Source organism: Eriocheir sinensis, chromosome 44, assembly GCF_024679095.1.
Source record: "Eriocheir sinensis breed Jianghai 21 chromosome 44, ASM2467909v1, whole genome shotgun sequence".
Classification (NCBI taxonomy): Eukaryota; Metazoa; Arthropoda; class Malacostraca; order Decapoda; family Varunidae; genus Eriocheir; species Eriocheir sinensis.
The window spans coordinates 1,974,505-1,995,006 of NC_066552.1; the positions used below are offsets into that span (position 1 = coordinate 1,974,505).

Genomic DNA, 20,502 nt, shown 5'->3' on the forward strand with positions numbered 1-20,502 from the left:
TCCCCTCCTCCTCCTCCTCCAAAGCTTGTAAGAGGAATAAAGTGACTCCTTCTCTTCTTCCTTTAACATAAATGGCCTAGTAACCTCCTCCTCCTCCTCCTCCTCCTCCTCCTCTTCCTCCTCCTCCTCTCTTCTTCCTCGTTCTCATTTTGCTTTTCTTCTTCCTTATTTTTTTTCTTATTTTACGCATTCTTTTTCTCTATCTTATAATCTTCAGTAACTCCTTATATTCCTCCTCCTCCTCCTCCTCCTCCTCCTCCTCCTCCTCTTCTTCTTCCTCTTCCTCTTTCTCCTTCTCGTTCTTACTTCTCGTTTCGTGTTCCTTTCTTTGTCAACTTCTTCTTTTATTTCATTTTATTTTACATCTTCACTCTCTCCTATTATCATCTTTTTCCTAATTCCCGCTATTCCTTCCTTCTTTCTTTTTCCTCCGCCTCTTCTTCTTCTATTTCTCTTCTTTTGTTTTTTTTCACCATCCTCCTCCTCCTCCTCCTCCTCCTCCTCCTTTTCCTTTATTTTACTCTTTCATGTTAACTTTTATCACTCCAAATATATTCTCCTCCTCCTCCTCCTCCTCCTCTTCTTCCTCCTCCTTCTTCTCTTCTCACCTTGACATCCTCCCCCCCTCCCCCCCCTTTAACCTGTCCTCAAACACACCTGAATAACACCTGGACACAATAACGCCCTTGAGGTATACACACACACACACACACACACACACAAACACACACACACACACACACACACGCACCGAGACCTTCACACCTCATAACGCACACAAAGGTAAGGTACACACACACACACACACACACACACACACACACACACACACACACACACACACACACTCGCACATACACAGACAGACAGATACAAACAGACACACTAACAGACTAATTGACAGAGGTAAACGGAGACAGAGAGAACGAGGGAGATAAAGAAGAGAAGGGAAGGAAGGAAGAGAGGAAAGAAGAGAGAAAAAAGTCCCTTCACTGATTCGTATTTCCCTGTTCTTCCCTTCTTCTTCCCATCATCTTTTTCTTCCCCTTTATCTTCTCTGTCTTTCCATCTCCCTTTCCTTGTCTTTCTCTCCTTTTCCTTCTCTATTTCTTACATTTCATCTTCATCTTCATCTCTTTTTTTCTTTCCTTCTTCTTCCTCTCTTCATTTTCTCTTATCTCATTTCCCTATTTTTCATTCCTTCTTATCTTCTCCCTCCTCCCCTTCACTTCCTTCTTCATCTCCCTCCTTTCCTTCCCTTCCTCTACCTCCCATCTACCATACCGTACCGTTTACCCCTTCCCTCTCCTTCCCTTTCCCATCCCTTCCCATGTCACGTTATTTCCACCTTTCCCCTCCCTGCCCCACCCTTCCCTTCCCTTCCCTGCCCCACCATACCCTTCCCTTCCCTTCCCTTCCCTACCCTACCCTACCCTCCCCTCCCCTTCCCTTCCCTTCCCTACCCAGCCTTCCCCCTTCCTTCCTTTCCCTAACCAGCCTTACCCCTCCCTTCCCTTCCCTACCCTCCCCTTCCCTTCCCTTCCCTACCCAGCCTTCCCCCTCCCTTCCTTTCCCTACCCACCCTTACCCCTCCCTGCCCTGCCCTGCCCAACCCTTCCCTGCCCTTCCGTACCCTTCCCTTCCCTTCCCTACTCAGCCTTACCCCTCCCTTCCCTTCCCTACCCAGCCTTACCCCTCCCTTCCCTGCCCTGCCCAACCCTTCCCTACCCTACCCTTCCCTTCCCCTCTTTCTCAATACCCATTCCTGGCTACCTGTCCCCACTTTTTCACCTTCCTCCTCCCCATCCCCCATCACTACCCATGCCCTCTCTGCCCCCCAACCCCCTTCAGCGGCCGGTAAATACTGGTTGGTGCTGCTGTTTACCACCTCCACCACCTCCACCACCTCCACCTCCACCTCCACCATATGAGTGCCAACTGTCGCTTCCGTCCTACTCACCTCATCTCAGCTGGCCCGGTCTACTTCTTCTTCTTCTTCTTCTTCTTGCTCTTGTTTTCTTGTTCTTCATCATCATCATTTTTTCTCCTCCTCCTCCTCCTCTTCCTTCTTCTTTTTCCTCCTTTGTTTTTTTTATTTTTTTTTTATTTTCTTCTTTTTCATTTCCTTTTTCTTTTCGTTCTATACTACTACTACTACTACTACTACTACTACTACTACTACTACTACTACTACTACTGATAAAACTAGCATCAATAACCGCAATAACAACAACAATAATAATAATAATAATAATAATAATAATAATAATAATAATCCTTCCCATCCTTGCGTTTACTTAATTTTTCCTTATATTTTCTATCTATCATATGCTAACTCGGTGGTTCTCAACGGGTGAGAGAGAGAGAGAGCATAGGACGGGAGGGGAAAAAACTCACGGAAAATAAGACTTACTGGCTATTTAGTAGGAGAAGGAAGAAGAGGAGGAGGAGAAGGAGGAGAAAGAGGAGAAGGGAAGAGAGGGAGAAGGAATAACAATAATAATAATAATAATAATAATAATAATAATAATAATAATAATAATAATAATAATAATAATAATAATAATAATAATAATAGTGTGGGCCAATACAATAACAGCCTAACAAAGGTATATCTATCTATCTATCTATCTATTTATTTATCTACGGTGGCATAGTTGGGGGGGGGGGGTATGAGTGGGTATCGCAAGGAGGAGGGGGGCCCCAAATGCATTGAACCCCCATGACCTAACTGAAGGTCTCTCTCTCTCTCTCTCTCTCTCTCTCTCTTTCTCACTTTAATTTATCTGTTTATCTTTTGTTTTCGTATTTATTATTTTTATTTATTATTTATTTTCTTTGTCTTCTTATTTTCTTACTTTCTTAACTAAATTTGTATCTTTTTTTTTCTTTTTTTTTGTTATTGTCTTCGTCATTATTATTATTATTATTATTATTATTATTATTATTATTGTTGTTGTTGTTGTTGTTGTTGTTTTGAAGCAAGGAGAGATACATGAGGTCAGCTGAGGAAGAGGAGGAGGAGGAGAAGGGAGGAGGAAGGAAGAGGAGGAGGAATATTGTCTCCAAGTGTTCGCCTTTCTTGTTACCCTCTTTAAGTGGTTTGTGTTATGTGTTAATATTTAATAATTTTAAGGCGCGAACTGTTATTTCACGTCAGGTCCGATGTACCGCTGCCACCACTTTTGTTAGCCTTTCTTGTTAGCCTCATAAACAGTTCGCGCCTTAATCAAAAACACAAAAAAACAGCTAACAAGAAAGGCTAACAAAAGTGGTGAACAGCGGTTTACGGACCTCTCCGAAGTGTTCTATAGGTGTTATCTCTAATATAACATAACATAAAATGCATGGTGGCTGGTGGCCGCCTCGTCGTTAACCACGTAAAAAAAAAAGTCACGCTCAAAAGTTATTAACATAAATGATGTGCAGCGTGGTTACGAACTACTCCGAATTGTTATATCTCTCTCTCAAACGTAGCTTCAGTGACAGTGTGTGGGGGCAGTGAACGGTATCGGACACAGCAAGCATACGCTGACATCAGCGCGCGGCTTTTCCTGCCCCAGTGAGTCAGCACACAGCCGCACCCGAGAGCACACCCCGCCCCGCCCCGCACCTCCACACAGCCCGCGCGCCCCGCCTCGTACCTCCACACAACCAAGTTTCCTTGGAGGTGTCCAGGCACTTGTTTCTTCCTACGACACAACTCGTCGTAGGTGCGCACTCATCTTCGCCAGGCAACTCGGACCTTTGAGGGTGACTGGTGGGCGTACATTGTCTGCCCGACGCCCCTCCCACCACCGCTACCAGACGGGGGACGGCAGACCCTGCCACCCCTGCAGCCCTGCCCTTGTCACCGGCGAGGCGAAGGACGCGAGCGTGCTGAGTAGTGGGGCATGGAGTTGCTGTCTTCGAGGTTTTTAACACATTACAGCTGACACTCATTGATACGGTTTCAGTAATTACACCACTTGCAACAGTATTTCAGGCGCATTACTATTATTATGTTCACGTGTTTAGGCGTGTGGGGCCGTGTCTAATCTATTAGATTTTTCAGCTGTTGATTTTTCTGGCGTGTGGATGTTTAATATTTTTCTTGAGTAACATTGTTACGCATTTCATGTATAATCATTCATTTTCTTTTCTCCTTTCTTTTGTGTGTTTTATTGCACAGTGGAGAAATTTTGTCTTGCTAAGCCTCACTCATTATTGTTTTTCCTCTTTTATTATGCATTTTAGAAGCATCGGGGAGGAGTGAGCACATACTTAGCGGTGAATGATTATTACTTTACTTATTTTTGCAGCAATATTTTTTTTTCTTTTACCATTTTACTCCTCATTTTACTAGTAACTCTTTTAATGGCAGAGAAACCTGACCCGCAGTTACAAGCTCTCACCGAGGACTAGGAGGGGTGGGTAGAGAGAAAGAACAGTGCCGTCACGGATAACGGTAACTGTTCTCTTGTAAGGAGTGTAGCAGTCTTCAAAGGGTGCTTGCTCTTCCTACGCTGCATGTGCAACCAAGAGGTATTTACTTACCTTACTAATCCCACAATGGCTTCTGCCCCTAATCACTCGCTAACAGCAACAGCAGTTAGGCCTTTCGCAGGGTAGCAAGGGAGGCAGATTATTCGGCCAGGGACTTCTTGTTTCAAAGTAAGATTGTCATGGACATTTCATTCGTGTCAAATCCGGGAGATAAAATATCTCTCAGCCGCTCGAAGGTCAATCCCGGGAACGGGCGCACGGCCCTCATAAACAGGAGCGCGTTCACAGGACGGAGGGATTACGATGCGTTTCGGTCACTTTTTCTTGAAACATTTGGGGAAGATGGGCAACACAGCCTCGTAAAGGGTGTATATTTTGCTGTGGACACTGTGCAAACGAGTGGCCTTTTTAACAGGCCAGTGGACGCCTATAGACTATCTACTGATTTGATCTCGTGTTTTAAACAAGGAAACTGGACAGATGGAGAAACCATTTCTGTAGCTAATGTTGATGAAAGTCATCATTTGCTTCCCACGGCCAAAAGCACGACGTGTTGTAGACATCCTGTTGTGCGACACCGACCGGGTGTCGCCACACGTACAGTCATACATACACATGTACATTATAATATACACATTACACAAGTTCTCTCTCTCTCTCTCTCTCTCTCTCTCTCTCTCTCTCTCTCTCTCTCTTATATAACCCTAAAAGCCATCCTCCAAGCACACACACACACACACACATGGACCAGCTGGCTACTAGGTTTGCACAAAAGAGAAGTTACATCACCACCACCACCACCACTACCACCACCACCACCACTTGCTGACCCTAACCTGACCACCACCACCACCACTAACACCACTAATCAACACCACCACCACCACCACCACCGGCGCCAGTTAGCACATCAACCAAACTTTTATTTAACTTAGTATATATATTCCTTTCTTCGTTTTTTCTTCCTTTATTCTTTTTTTATTTATCTTATTTATTTTTATTTTTATTTTATTCCCTCCTTTATCATTTATTGTTGTCTTCCTTTCCTTTCCCTTCCATAACTTTCTTCATTTTTATTTTTCCTCGCCTTCCCTTTCCTCTCTTCCTTTTCCTTTCTCCTCCCTTTCTTCCACTTCGTCTCTTCCGTTTCTTTGCATTCCTTTCCTCTCCTACCTTTCACTATCTTGTTCTTTCATTTCCCTCCTTTCCTTTTCCTGTTATGCTTTTCCTACTTTTTTTTCCTTTCCCTTCCTTTTCTTTGTAACTTGCCTTCTCTCCTCAGTTTCTTCCTTTTCCTTTCCTATTTTCTTCCCGTACTTTTCCTTTCATTCGCATCCTCTCCTTTCCCTTTCCTTTTTAAACTTTCCTCCCCTCCTCAGTTCCTTCCTTTCCTTCGCTTTCCTTTTCCTCTTTTTTCTTCCCCGTACTTTTCTTTTCCTTCGCTACCTCTTCTTTCCCTTCCCTCTCTCTTTCTTTCTCTTCCCTGTCCTTCTCTTCCCTTTCCTCTCTTTCTCTTTCTGTCCTTCTCTTCCCTTTCCTCTGTCTTTCTCTTCCCTGTCCTTCTCTTCCCTTTCCTCTCTTTCTCTTTCTGTCCTTCTCTTCCCTTTCCTCTGTCTTTCTCTTCCCTGTCCTTCTCTTTCCTTTCCTCTCTTTCTCTTTCTGTCCTTCTCTTCCCTTTCCGCTGTCTTTCTCTTCCCTGTCCTTCTCTTCCCTTTCCTCTCTTTCTCTTTCTGTCCTTCTCTTCCCTTTCCACTGTCTTTCTCTTCCCTGTCCTTCTCTTCCCCTTCTCTTTCTGTCCTTCTCTTCCCTTTCCTCTGTCTTTCTCTTCCCTGTCCTTCTCTTTCCTTTCTCTTCCCTTTCCTCTCTCTTTCTCTTCCCTTCCACTTCCTTTCCTTAACCTTCACCACCACCACCACCACCATCACCACTCTCACGTTTTCACCTCGTAAGAAAAGAACCACAGACGCACTTTTTATCTCTGTGCGCTGCTAACGAGATCGGTCAAGGTGAGAGAGAAGAAAATAGCGAAGGTGGAGGAAATTAAGGAAAAGATAAGGAAAAACGGTAAAACAGTAATGAAGAGAAGAAGAGCTCAAAGGACGATGTGGAAGAAAAGAAAGAAGACAGAAAGTGGAAGACAGAAGTAAAGGAGAAAAAGAGAGAATAGAAGACAAAGAAAAGAGATAGAGGAAAACTGACCAGTGAAGGAGAAAAGGAGAGAAAAGAAGACAAAGAAAAGACGGATAGAGGAAAACTAACCAGTGAAGGAGAAAAGGAGAGAAAAGAAAACAAATAAGGAAGACAAAGAAAAGATAAAGGAGGAGAAAAAGAGAGATGAAGACAAATAAAGAAAACAAAACGAAGAAAAGATACAGAGGAAAGTTGACAAGTGAAGAAAAAAAAGAAAGAAAAGAAGACAATGAAATGAAGACAAAACGAAGACAAAGAAAAGATAAATAGAGGAAAACTGACAGAAGTGAAGAAGAAAAGGAGAGAAAAGAAGACAAATAAGGAAGGAGAAAAGAAGACAATGGAATGAAAACAAAAAGAAGAAAAGAGAGATAGAGGAAAAACTGATAGGCTATAACATTAATAAAAGTCAAGGTTGAGAGAAGAAAAAAGGGGAAGAAAAGATGAAAACTGAAAGAGAGAGAGAGAGAGAGAGAGAGAGAGAGAGAGAGAGAGAGAGAGAGAGAGAGAGAGAGAGAGAGAGAGAGAGAGAGAGAGAGAGAGAGAAAACAGCGTCCCACAAAACGTCATTCACTGTTGCCCTAAAAAAAAAGGGAAAGTAGGCTAGGAAAGCGGGCGTTCAAAGTGGAGGAAAAAAAAGAGAAAAGGAGGTGGGTGAGGGGAAACGAGGGACATTATACGCGATTTTTCTTCCTTTTTCTTTATTTTTCTTGTTGTTTTTATTAATGGTGGAAAAAAGGGAAAGCGTGCGATAATATGGAAAGGTTATATACACAAAAAAATGAAGGTCAATGTCGCGATTATATATTTTTTTTAGTTTCGTGGGAGAGAAAATATTAGAAAGTGGTTTAATATTAGCATGAAATCAATTACCGGATGAGATTGGATGCAGAGACCGATCGAGGCAACTAAAATAAATAAATAAATAAATAAAATAAAATGGAGTAGAGTTAATTTCCAGGTAAATATGGATAAGTTAACGTCAATAAGTGAAGCGAAATAACAAAAACAAATAAGAAAATGAAAAAAGAGACCGATCGAGGTAACTAATATAAACAAATAAACAAATAAATAAAATAAAATGGGGTAGAGTTAATTTCCAGGTAAATATAAATAAATAAATGACAAAAAATGAAGCAAAATAACGAAAACAAAGAAGAAAATATAAAAAAGAAACTCCAAAAATAAATAATCTCGCCATAATAATAATAATAATAATAATAATAATAATAATAATAATAATAATAATAACAATAATGATAACAATAATAATCAGGTCAACGTCAAACAGAAGCTATATAAGAAAAAAAGAAAAAAAACGAGGGTCAGAAAGCGTCCAGTCACGAAGGCAAACAGACGTTATGTGCGTTATGTGACTGGTTCACGGATTGGCTAAGTGACTGGGTCGTGAGGTGGACTGGGTGGGATGACTGGTAGGCTCGTTGGAAGGCTGACGAACTTGTAACCTGACTGACTGGCTGGTTGACTGGTGGGATATAACAGATGAGTGGTTGAATGACTGGCTGGTTGACTGGTGGGATATGGCAGATGAGTGGTTGAATGACTGACTGGTTGACTGGTGGGATATAACAGATGAGTGGTTGACTGACTGGCTGGTTGACTGGTGGGATATGACAGATGAGTGGTTGACTGACTGACTGGTTGACTGGTGGGATATGACAGATGAGTGGTTGACTGACTGGCTGGTTGACTGGTGGGATATGGCAGATGAGTGGTTGACTGACTGGCTGGTTGACTGGTGGGATATAACAGATGAGTGGTTGACTGACTGGCTGGTTGACTGGTGGGATATGACAGATGAGTGGTTGACTGACTGGCTGGTTGACTGGTGGGATATGACAGATGAGTGGTTGACTGACTGGCTGGTTGACTGGTGGGATATAACAGATGAGTGGTTGACTGACTGGCTGGTTGACTGGTGGGATATGACAGATGAGTGGTTGACTGACTGGCTGGTTGACTGGTGGGATATGACAGATGAGTGGTTGACTGACTGGCTGGTTGACTGGTGGGATATGACAGATGAGTGGTTGACTGACTGGCTGGTTGACTGGTGGGATATGACAGATGAGTGGTTGAATGACTGGCTGGTTGACTGGTGGGATATGGCAGATGAGTGGTTGACTGACTGGCTGGTTGACTGGTGGGATATGACAGATGAGTGGTTGACTGACTGGCTGGTTGACTGGTGGGGATATGACAGATGAGTGGTTGACTGACTGACTGGTTGACTGGTGGGATATGGCAGATGAGTGGTTGACTGACTGACTGGTTGACTGGTGGGATATGGCAGATGAGTGGTTGACTGACTGGCTGGTTGACTGGTGGGATATGGCAGATGAGTGGTTGACTGACTGGCTGGTTGACTGGTGGGATATGGCAGATGAGTGGTTGACTGACTGACTGGTTGACTGGTGGGATATGGCAGATGAGTGGTTGAATGACTGACTGGTTGACTGGTGGGATATGGCAGATGAGTGGTTGACTGACTGACTATCTGACTGGTTGAGTTGCTTACAGACTGGCTTACTGATGGACTGACTAAATGGGTGACTAACTGAATTATATAGTTGACTGGCTGGCTAATCAACTCTGAGTGTGACTGGACAAGAGACAGATATATTAGATGGCTTACTGATTAACTGAACTGACAACTGACTGACTGGCATATGACAAAATAACTAACTTACTGACTGACTGGATAACTAAATGACAGGCCGACTGAATAGATACTTGACTGATTGACTGAATGACCATAAAACTAATTGACTGACTGACTGACTGGGTGGTGGAGGGACACACACACACACACACACACACACACACACACACACACATACACACACTTCCCACCAGTCACCTTGGTCTCTTCTATCACCATTTAACCTTCACATCATTAAGAGTACTGAGAAAAGGTGAGGTCAGGTGGAGGAAGAGGAAGAGGAGGGGGGGATAGTTGAAAGGGAGAGTGGGTAAGTGGATGGGAGAGCAAATAGTGGAGTGTAGTGGAGGAGAAAGTTAGCAGTGAATGGTGAATGGTGAAGGAATGTTGAATAGGAGGGAGAGTGGATAAGTGGATGGGAGAGTGAAGTGGAGGAGAAAGTTAGCAGTGAATGTTGAATGATGTCCTGACCTAATCTCCTTCTGCTTATGTTACTCCTGCTTCCTCTCCTCCTCCTCCTCCTCCTCCTCCTCCTCCTCCTCCTGTTCCTACTGTTGGTCTTCCTCCCCCTAAAAAAAAGATGATAATGAAGATAAAATGAATGAATGAATGAATGATGTAAAAACGGATAATGGCGATAAGAAAATGTAAAGATAATGAAGAGAAAGTAATGAATGGTGATAATAGAGAATAAACATGATAATAAAATAGAGGTAATGATGAAGAGATAATAAAGAGATGAATAGAAAAAAAAACAAGAATAGAAAAGAAAGCAAATAAAGAAGAAGAGAAAGAGAAGAAGAAAATAACAAAACAAAAAGAAAAAAAGAAGAGGAAAAAGAAAAAGAAAGGCAAGAAAAAAACACATTAAAATTTCGGAAAACCAAAAACGCAATGAAAAACAAAATAAAATAATAAAATAAATAAATAAATAAATAAATAAATAAAATAAAATAAAATAAAATAAATAAAATAAAAATAAAATGTCCAAGACTGTCCTGTAATTACCAGTAGCCAAATATTTAGGACAAGGACACACACACACACACACACACACACACACACACACACACACACACACTAAACTGTCTTGCTCTGATTAATAACTCTGTACCTTTTGCAATGTCACGCGTGTATATATGTGTGTGTGTGTGTGTGTGTGTGTGTGTGTGTGTGTGTGTGTGTGTGTGTGTGTGTGTGTGTGTGTTACGTCACCCCTGCGGGCTTTCCCTCACCTGTGTAATTGTGCCAAGGTGCTCCCCCCCCCCGAACAGGTAAACAACAGGAGGAGGAGTAGGAGGAGGAGGAGGAGGAGGAGGAGGATGAGGAGGAGGATGAGGAGGAGGAGGAAAGCGAGGGGGAAAGGATGAGGAAAAGAAAATAGAGCTGGAGGAAGAGGAGGAGGAAAAGGAGGAGGAGGAGGAGGAGAAAAACGAAGGGAAAAGGATGAGGAAAAGAAAATAGAGAGCTGGAAGGAGAGGAGGAGGAGGAAAAAGAAGAATCAGCAGGAAGAGGAGGAGGTAATAATAATGAATAACAGGAGGAGGAGGAGGAGGAGGAGGAGGAGGAGGAAGAGAGAAGAAGAGGAAAAAGGAAAAAAAAGAGCAGGAAGGAAAAAATAAAAAAGATAAAGAGCAACAGGAAGAGGAGGAAAAGGAAGAAAAACAGGAGGAGGAGGAGGAGGAGATGAAAAAGGAGGAAGAGGAGGAGGAAGAGGAAACAGAAGAAAACCAGGAAGAAAAGGAGAAGAGGAGAGGAGAAGAAATAAAAGGAGAGAGAGAGAGAGAGAGAGAGAGAGAGAGAGAGAGAGAGAGAGAGAGAGAGAGAGAGAGAGAGACACTACCTATGTGATTCTGTGCCCTTCACGCTCACCGTCAGTTACGAGAGAGACTTTGAAGTGTGCACAGACTCAACACCTCTCTCTCTCGCTCTATCTCTCTATCTCTGTCTGTGTCCGGTGCTAAGGGTGTCTGTGGAGGCGTGACACAGCGCCCACAGACAGACACGGAGCCACAGAAACACAGACAAGCTCAATTCACTGAAGGAGATTAAGAAAAGGAAATAAAGTGTGGAAGATTTTGAAGAGAGTGAGAAGAGATTGGCTTAAGAGGAAAGAGGAGAAAGAAGAGGAAGAGGAAGAAGAGGAGGAGGAGGAAGAGAAGAGCGAACCTGAATAAGAGGAGATAGAGGAACGAGAAGAAATATTGTTTTGCTAAAGAGGAAAGAGGAGAAAGAAGAGGAAGAGGAAGAAAACGAAGAAGAGGAGAGAAAGGAACGAAGAAAGAGGAGAAAAAACTGAAAAAAAAGAGGAAGAGAAAGAAATTGAAAAAGAAAAGTGAAAAAAAACTGAAATAAAAAGAAAGTTAACCGAAGAGAAAACAAAACAAAGAAGAGTGCAAGAAGACAAAGCAGAAGAGAAAGAAAAGAAGACAAAAAAAAACGAAAACAAAAGAGAAAACAAAGAAAAAAAAATATATATATATACTAACACGAACTTAAAGACAGACAATGGCGGGAACACGTATCATACAAGTCTTGATCCTGTCGTATGTGGTGACAGCGATCATGGCGGCGGCTGTCGGAGGAAGAGGAGGAGGAGGAGGAGTGGAAGAAGAGGAAAGTGAAGGAAGAGCAGGAGGAGGAGGAGGAGGAAGAACTGAGGGAGGAGAAGAAATTGAAGGAGGAGAAGGAGGAATAGAGAAACAGGAAGAAACAGAAGAAGGAAGAGGAGGAGGAGGAGGAATAGAGAAACAGGAAGAAACAGAAGAAGGAGGAGAGGAAGAAGGAATAACACAAACAGAAGGAGAAGAGAAAGAAATTGAAGGAACGGAGACAGAGAAACCACAAGCAATAGAAGAAGAGGGAGAAGGAGAAAGAGAAGAAGCAAAGGGAGGAAAAGAAAAAACAGAAGAAGGAGGACAAGGAGAAGGAGATAATGAGGGAAAAGCGACCACAGAAGGAGGAAGAGGAGGAGGAGGAGAGAAGGAAGGGAGGGCAATAATAACAGAAGGAGGAGGAAGAGGAGTAGGAGGAGGAGGAGGACCCAACACTATCCCAAATAATACCACGACTGCCTCCTCCTCTTCTTCTTCGTCTTCTCCCTCCTCTTCCTCTTTCCCATCTACCCCAACCTCCTCCTCGTCTTCCACCTCTTTCTCCTCCACCACCTCTTCTTCTTCGTCTTCTTCCTCCTCCTCCTCCTCCTCCTCCTCCTCCTCTTCCCTTCCTCCTAAATGCCTTCTTCCTCCTAAAAAGGGCATTTGTCGGGCCCTCCTTCCGACCTATTTCTACGACCCAATCCTCGGCGCCTGCGACTGCTTCGTCTACGGCGGCTGCAGAGGCAACGACAACCGCTTCCGTACTTTAAGCGAGTGCGAGACTGCGTGCGGAGTGCAGCAACGCGCCTCGGAACCCACCGCGGAGTGCATCAGACTCTTCGGGCCCACTGGAATGCCGCAAGAACTCAGCAATGTGGGTCAGGGTGTCTCTGTACTCAGCGTGGGTGATGGGAGAGCGTTGCTGAGTCAGGGGAATGGTCAGCACTCACCAGGTGTTAGTCAGGAAGGAAGTCAGCAGTCCCAGGTTACGAGTCAGCAATCAGGAACGACTCAGCACCCAGAAATCACGAGTCAGCAAAAGAGTCAGCCCTCAGAAACGACTCAGCACCCACAGGAAGGGACTCAGCAACCAGAAATCACGAGTCAGCAAGTCAGTCAGCCCTCGGAAACGACTCAGCACCCACAGGAAGGGACTCAGCAACCAGAAGTCACGAGTCAGCAAGTCAATCAGCCCTCAGAAACGACTCAGCACCCACAGGAAGGAACTCAGCAGCCAGAAGTCACAAGTCAGCAAGTCAGTCAGCCCTCAGAACCGACTCAGCACCCACAGGAAGGGACTCAGCAACCAGAAGCCACGAGTCAGCAAGTCAGTCAGCCCCCGCAGCAGGTGACATCAGCGTTAGTCAGCGGTCCGGGCCTGCTGAGTGCTGAGCCGGTTGCTATTTTTGTACGTAGACCAGAAACATAGAAAAAAACAGTAAAAAAATAACTTAATGAATATAATGTAAGCCGGGAAGTTCGTACGAAGAGAACCACAAAAAATAACTTGTCAACGTGATTTTTGTAACGATATATTTAATTATTTACTTATTAATGTATTTGTGAATTTATAAGTGCTTGTATTATTTGTTCAACTGCATTATCAAGGGTGGAATCGATGCAGGAGTTAGCAATATTACAATTAAATATTTACCCATCAATATATTTCAGTTTATAAGTAATACTAGCACTGAATATTTACCTATCAATATATTTCAATTTGTCAGTAATATTACCACTAAATATACCAATCAATACATTTCAATTTGTCAGTAATATTACCACTAAATATACCTATCAATATATTTCAATTTATCAGTAATATTACCACTAAATATTTACCTATCGATATATCTTAATTTATTGGTTAGTTGTTTTTTTTGCTCTAAGTAATGTCACTGCTATTTTTTTTTTTTTTTTGTAATATTATGTCAACTACTTTTTTTATATAGGTCACGTTAAAGGGAACTTCACAAAGCCTATAATATTTCAAGTTAGTTATTAGTTAGTTGTTAGTTATTTGATATTGCTGTAGGTACATATTATCTCGACAACTGTTTACAATTTACTACGTTATAGGGAACTTCACAAAGCCTATATTTTTTCTAGTTAATTATTAGTTAGTTGTTAGTAATTTGCTTTTTTTGCTGTAGGTAATGTCACTTCGAATCTATTATTTAGTTTAGTAATATTATATCTACTACTGTTTACCATTTATTACTTTTTATATATGTCACATTATAGAGAGTTTCACAAAGCCTATAGTTTTTTTCTAGTTAGTTATTTTTGTTTTTCTGTTTTTTTGCTGAAGGAATTGTCACTTCTAATTTATTTTTTGTTGTGTAATATCATCTACCATTTTTTTTTTTTTTTTTACAACAAAGGAGACAGCTCAAGGGCACAAAAAAAGGAAACAATAATAAAAAAAAAGCCCGCTACTCGCTGCTCCTAAAAAGAATCCAAAGAGGCTGTTTACTATTTATTACTTTTTATAAATGTCACGTTTTAGGGAGTTACACAAAGCCTATTTTTTTCTAGTTTTCTGTAGTCAATAAAGCTAGTGAGGAACGAGTTTTTTTTAGTATATTTTTTCCCTAATTCGTAGGTGATTTTCCTCTTTCCTCCGTTTTTTTCTTCTTTTTCCTTCAATTCGTGTTGTCATATAATTACCTCTCTCTCTCTCTCTCTCTCTCTCTCTCTCTCTCTCTCTCTCTAAACTCCCTGTCTTTATTTCTATTTTTATTTAATCACTTCAATAATCCTTCACGAACTCACGAACACACTCAGGCTTATTCGCTTTCCCTCTTGCCTCGGGGTGGTAAAACACACACACACACACACACACACACACACACACACACACAATAAACTCCCTCTCTATTTATCTATTTTATTTATTCACCTTCACAATCTTTCACGAACGCACGAACGTTACTAATAGCTTTGTCATGAACTGTTCCCATTTCTTTTTTCTAATCGAGACAAAAAAAGGTGAATACACTTCCCTAACGATAAGGAAACAAAACAAACAAACAAACAAAAAGAGGGAGAGAGGGAGAGGGAGAGAAAGGGGAAAGATGAAGAGACGAAGAAAGGAAGGAAGAAGAGGAAATATGTGTGAGAGAGAGAGAGAGAGAGAGAGAGAGAGAGAGAGAGAGAGAGAGAGAGAGAGAGAGAGAGAGAGAGAGAGAGAGAGAGAGAGAGAGAGAGAGAGAGGAAGGAGGGAAACAGGAAAATTGAGGGAAAGTGGAGGAAAAATGGAACTGAAAGGGATAAAGAGGAGGAGGAGGAGGAGGAGGAGGGAGAAAGGGAGGGAAGGGAGAGAAGACATGAATGGACCCAAGGTAACGTGTGTGTGTGTGTGTGTGTGTGTGTGTGTGTGTGTGTGTGTGTGTTGTGGTGTGTGTGTGTGTGTGTGTGTGTGTGTTGTGGTGTGTGTGTGTGTGTGTGTGTGTGTGTGTGTGTGTTCACTCCCAAGCTTTCATCAGGTAATTGGTAACAAGGTGAACAGGTAAACAAACAAATAAATAATAATAATAATAATAAAATAAATATACACAGAAGAAATAAAATAAATGAAGAAATAAAAAGATTAAAAAAAAACACGAATTATTGATAAAAATTAAAATAACGAACATAAGTGAAAATATTAACAAGTCTACTATTATTATTACTATTATTATTACTATTATTATTACTACTACTACTACTACTACTACTACTACTATTATTATTACAACCAAAATTATACAACCATACAAAACTACACAAACAATAACAATACCACCACCACCACCACTACTACTACTACTACTACTACTACTACTACTACCACCACCACCACCACAGAAAACGGAGCCACTGAAGGGGAGACTGCAGGGCTTACTCGTCACAGTAGCCGCGTGAACAGACCCGGTCCATCACTTCGGCCGCCTCTGGTACGCCGTGGATGGCTGCGTGGCGGATCAATTGATGGGCCTCGCTGGGAGAAGGGGAGAAGGGAAGGAGGGTGTTATGGGAGGTGATGGGAAGGAGAGGTGTGGGTGGGAGGGAAAGCAATGATGGGAGAGAGGGTGAAACGAGGGAAGGAAAACAACCAAGGAAAAAAAGAAAAAGACGAAGGACAGAATGAAGAAATGAAGGAAAACAAAGAAAAAAGAATAAAGAAAAGATAAAAGGAGAGACTAATAAAAAGAGATAGAGAAAGAGGTTGAATGAAGACTTACTATCATTATCATTTATCACTTACCCCCCCCCCCCCCCTCTCTCTCTCTCTCTCTCTCTCTCTCTCTTACCCCGGCCTGAGCTGCGTCGTGTGCCCCTGGAGATGACCCACGGCCAGATTGTAGGAGGCTTGAGGATGACCTTGTTTAGCGGCCAGCCCGAACCACTCCATTGCCGCCGTGTGGTTCTGCTCAACTCCCTTGCCTGGTGAGTGGAGGAGGAGGAGGAGGAGGAGAGGTAAAGGAAGGAAGGAAGTAGGAGAGAGAGAGAGGGAACGAGAGGGAGGAGGAGGGAGGAATGGGGTTGGAGGAAAGAGAAGAGAGAAGAAAAGAGTAATTAGAGAGATAAGAGGGAAAGTGGGGAGGAGGAGGAGGAGGAGGAGAGGTAAAGGAAGGAGGGAGGAAGGGGAGAGAGCGTTGATGAAGAGGAGGAGGGGAAAGAGAGGAGAGATAAATGGGGTTGGAGGAAAGAGGAGAGAAAGAAAGATAAGGAGAGAAAGGGAGAAGGAAATTGAGGAGAAGGAGAGATAAAAGGAAGGAGGGAAGGAGAGCGTGGACGAGGGGGAGGAGGAGGGAAAGAGAGGGGAGATAAAGGGGGGGTTGGAGGGAAGAGAAGAGAGAAGGAAAGCGTAATAGGAGAGAAAATGGGAGAAGAGGTGCAGGAGATAGAGAAGAGGAGGAAGGTGAATAGAATAAAAGAGAGGGAGGGGAATAGGAGAAAGAACGGGAGGAGGAGGAGGAGGAGGAAAGAGGGGAGAGGAGGAGAAGGAAAATTATAATGAGAAGGACGAAGGAGAGAGGAGGAAGAGAAGGAAGAAAGAAAAAAAAACATGAATATATGCTTTTAGAATCATCAAACAGAGCTATCTTAAATTCAATAACAGCACAAAACTCAAAATAAACATCCCAATACAAAAGAAAAACAAAAAAAAACCTAAAACAAAAACAATAAATGACAAAAACAAACAAAGATATCACTAAAACAAAGCAGCGAATCCCCAAAACAAACCCGAACCGAACCCACAACCCCCCCTGACGTCCACAACAGCCCCCCGCCCCCCTCACCGTGCAGCAGCTTGTGTCCCACGGTGGCCTGAGCTTCCCTGTGGCCGAGGTGCGCGTAGGCCTTCGTCAAGTGGAAGTGCATGTGGTCGGAGTGGAACCACGCGTAGTACACCAGGCCCAGCCCCGCCGCCACCACCAGCACCTGCAGGAAGGCGAGACAGGTGGCGTGATAAGGACTTACATTCACACACACGTACACATAACACTATTATTATTACCTCCGTAAACGAAGTTAGAGGGTGTTATACTTTCGGTCCGGTCGGTATGTTTATTTATTTGTTTGTTTGTTTGTTTGTTCGTGAGCAGTCTCCTGTACACAATTTTGCGGATATCTCAACCAATTCTTCAGGGAAGCTTCGTGTCCATCCAGAATAGAACCCATTATTTTTTTATGTCAAAGGTCAAAGGTCAAGGTCAAGGTCGCACAAAACGTCAGATTGGCCATAACTTCGGTTCTCTTCATCGTAGAGACTTCAGACTTGGTTCATATTTTAGCTCATGGAAAGACGCGCCTTGCATGGCCTTGATCTTGACCTTTGACCTTGACTTCGAAAAGTTCGCCCAAGGTCAGTTTCCAAAAAATATAATTTCTTCAAATTTCGAAACAAATGCTTCCATATGATGCACCTTGCATGGCCTGATGTCAAAGGTCAAGGGTCAAGGTCGCACAAAACGTCATATTTTTGGCCATAACTTCGGTTCTCGTTAATATTAGTATAATTTCTTCATATAGTTAACATTTCTATCTCTTATCATCACCAGCATCAGTGTTATCATCCTCATCGTCGTCATCACCTGTAGCGCCACGCAGGGCCAGGTGTCAGGTAACTTCCGCCGCGCCAGAAACACCTTGCCGCCGTAGGGGAGCGACTCGTCCCAGTCCGTTGGCTTGTAGCGCGGCCCCAAGGCTCGCCGCCGCCGCCGCACCGCACCGCCGCCTGGGACACGGCAACGAAAGGCGCAGAATTTTAGTTAGGCTGTTCAGGATGACTTGGCGAAACGAAAAGGTGCGCAAAATATTAAGAAATGGCTCCGAAAACAGTGAAATTAAAATGAGTCTACTAATTAAACATAAAATAAAACTCCGGTAATGAACGAAAAAAAAAAAAAAATACAAGTACGAAATAAATAATAAAAAATACATAATAGAATAAATGAGAAAATCGCCAAAGTTGAGGATCTAAGAAACACACACACACACGCACACACACACACACACACACACGCTCATGAACCTCCACACAAAAAATAATCTAATATTGAATAAAAACAGATAGACAAAAAATAACCCAACAAGACGCTTACCAGGAGACAGAAGCGGCGTCCTGTTCCCCTCCTCCAAAGACTCCTCCTCCTTGCCTTCCTCTCCTCCTCTTCTTCTTCTTCCAATCTTCTCCATCGCCTCCATATCTCTGTCCGGAAGAATTCAAACCGATACGCGATCAGTACATGTATAAATTTGATATCATGGAGAGTAGTGAAGATGTATGTGTGTGTGTGTGTGTGTGTGTGTGTGTGTGTTTGTTGCTAAGCAGAGAGGCGCCCCTTCCCTTAATCAATACATACACGGTGTACAGGAATAGCACACACACACACACACACACACACACACACCTGCTATGTAATTCTTTCCCTTTAAACAATTTCCCTTATCTGCATTTCTACATCTAACGAAGAATCTTAACATTATCCTAACTTACTTAACTCTTAATAACCAGTCATAGAATAGGTTTTAATTACTTCTCTATCAATGGTTTCTTACTACTGTATGTAATAATAATTATGTTCGATGGTGTTCCTTTACAATGTTCTAAGTTGACATACCCTTTAAGCAACTATCTATATATGAACTGTAATTATTTTCTTTGTAACTTATTATCTCATTTCTATTTTTCTATTCATATATCCAATTAAAAGTCTTTGCAATGTTCGATTTTGACAACTTTTAACTGCCTATGTATAAGTCAAAAATATTTATCTTATTGCTATGTGGTGTATTCTATTTCTTTCTATTACTCCTACTTCTATTTGCTTCCTAATGTGACAACTTTTAACCCATCTATTTGTCTATCTCATTCCTATTTGTATGTCTAAGTCTTTGCAATGTTCTAATCTGACCTATTTTTCATCCAGCTGTCATTCTTTATCTTCCTTCTCATTGTATATCGAATGAAGAATCTCTATGTTCTATTATAACTTTAAACTACCTATGTATTGATTGTATGTCTGTATAAGTCTTTGCAATGTTCTAATGTGACCTATTTTTCACTAACCTGTCAATCTTTATCTTCCTTCTAATTGTATATCTAATGAAGAGTCTGTACAATGTTCTATTCTAACTTAACATTTATCTACCTATCTATGGGTTGTAATATCTGTATAAGTCTTTGCAATGTTCTAATCTGACCTATTTTTCATCCATCTGTCATTCTGTATCCTCCTTCTAATCGTGTATCAAGTGAAGTCTCAGTAATGGTCTATCCTAACTCAACTTCCAGCTATCTATGTATGGGTTGTATGTCTGTATAAGTCTTTGCAATGTTCTAATCTGACCTATTTTTCACTAACCTGTCAATCTTCATCTTCCTTCTAATTGTATATCAAATGAAGACTCTCTACCATGTTCTATCTGTGGGTTATAATGTCTCCCCTTTTATCTATCTCTCAAGGTGTAACGAAAGCAAGGGAATGACACGGTTGGTACTCACAGTTTGGCAGCAGAAAGGGAAGTGTCTGTCTGTCTGGGTGACTTGCTGGGAACTGCTGGAAGTGTTTGGTGCAGTAGTCATGCAAACGTGTCTGTCTGTCTGTGTGTCTCTCTCTCTCTCTCTTTCAAGTCTTTTAACATTTCTCATCCCATTCCAGTCCTTTCATTTTTCATTTTCACTCATTTTTTCATTCATTCATTCTTTTTCTCTCTCTAATCATGCTTTTTTTCTAACCATTTCTTATCCAACCCACATTATTTTTATTTTCTTTCTTTTGTCATATTCATTTATTCATTCACTTTTTTTTCTTTCTCTCTTATAACTCACTCAATTTAATCCCTTTCTTACCCTCTCTCTCTCTCTCTCTCTCTCTCTTCATTCACTTTTTTTTTCTCTTACAACTCACTCATTCAAATCCACCCCTCCCTCTCTCTCTCTCTCTTACACTCCCTCTCTTCCTCTCTATCCCTCTCACTCTCTTACCCTCCCTCTCTCTTTCTCTCCCTCCCTCTCCTCCTCTCTCTCTCCCTTGGACAATAAAACGCACACAA

At 42.1% G+C, this 20,502-nt stretch overlaps 2 protein-coding genes across 3 annotated transcripts in view; both read right to left on the reverse strand.

The window, feature by feature from the left end:
* Positions 1–1,927, reverse strand: part of LOC126980622 (facilitated trehalose transporter Tret1-like) — an 8,722-nt gene extending 6,795 nt beyond the window's left edge. Inside the window, exon 1 of the mRNA XM_050830724.1 lies at positions 1,866–1,927. Coding sequence (XP_050686681.1) covers positions 1,866–1,927 — 62 coding nt within the window. The remainder of the gene's footprint in view (positions 1–1,865) is intronic.
* A 13,466-nt stretch (positions 1,928–15,393) lies between these two features.
* Positions 15,394–20,221, reverse strand: LOC126980272 (uncharacterized). Of its 2 annotated transcripts, XM_050829973.1 has the most exons (6): positions 19,952–20,221; positions 18,549–18,655; positions 18,039–18,181; positions 17,244–17,385; positions 16,251–16,383; positions 15,394–15,937 (listed from the first exon to the last, which is right to left on the reverse strand). In XM_050829973.1, exons 2-6 carry the CDS (start codon positions 18,649–18,651, stop codon positions 15,838–15,840), a joined length of 621 nt encoding a protein of 206 aa, XP_050685930.1. In that variant the 5' UTR covers positions 18,652–18,655; positions 19,952–20,221; the 3' UTR covers positions 15,394–15,837. The 2 variants fall into 2 exon arrangements, with proteins under 2 accessions (XP_050685930.1, XP_050685931.1); XM_050829974.1 differs by lacking the exon at positions 19,952–20,221 and having other exon boundaries at positions 18,549–18,770.
* Positions 20,222–20,502: the final 281 nt, after the last annotated feature.

Bases quoted from the DNA above. Each gene is read 5' to 3' on its own strand.
- LOC126980272 (XM_050829973.1), bottom strand. From the start codon at position 18,651: ATGGAGGCGATGGAGAAGATTGGAAGAAGAAGAAGAGGAGGAGAGGAA. The intron at 16,384-17,243 runs GTGAGGGGGGCG...TCCACTCACCAG, and splicing joins GGGACACAAGCTGCTGCACG to GCAAGGGAGTTGAGCAGAAC. The intron at 15,938-16,250 runs GTAAGAGAGAGA...CCCTTCTCCCAG, and splicing joins ACGACGCAGCTCAGGCCGGG to CGAGGCCCATCAATTGATCC.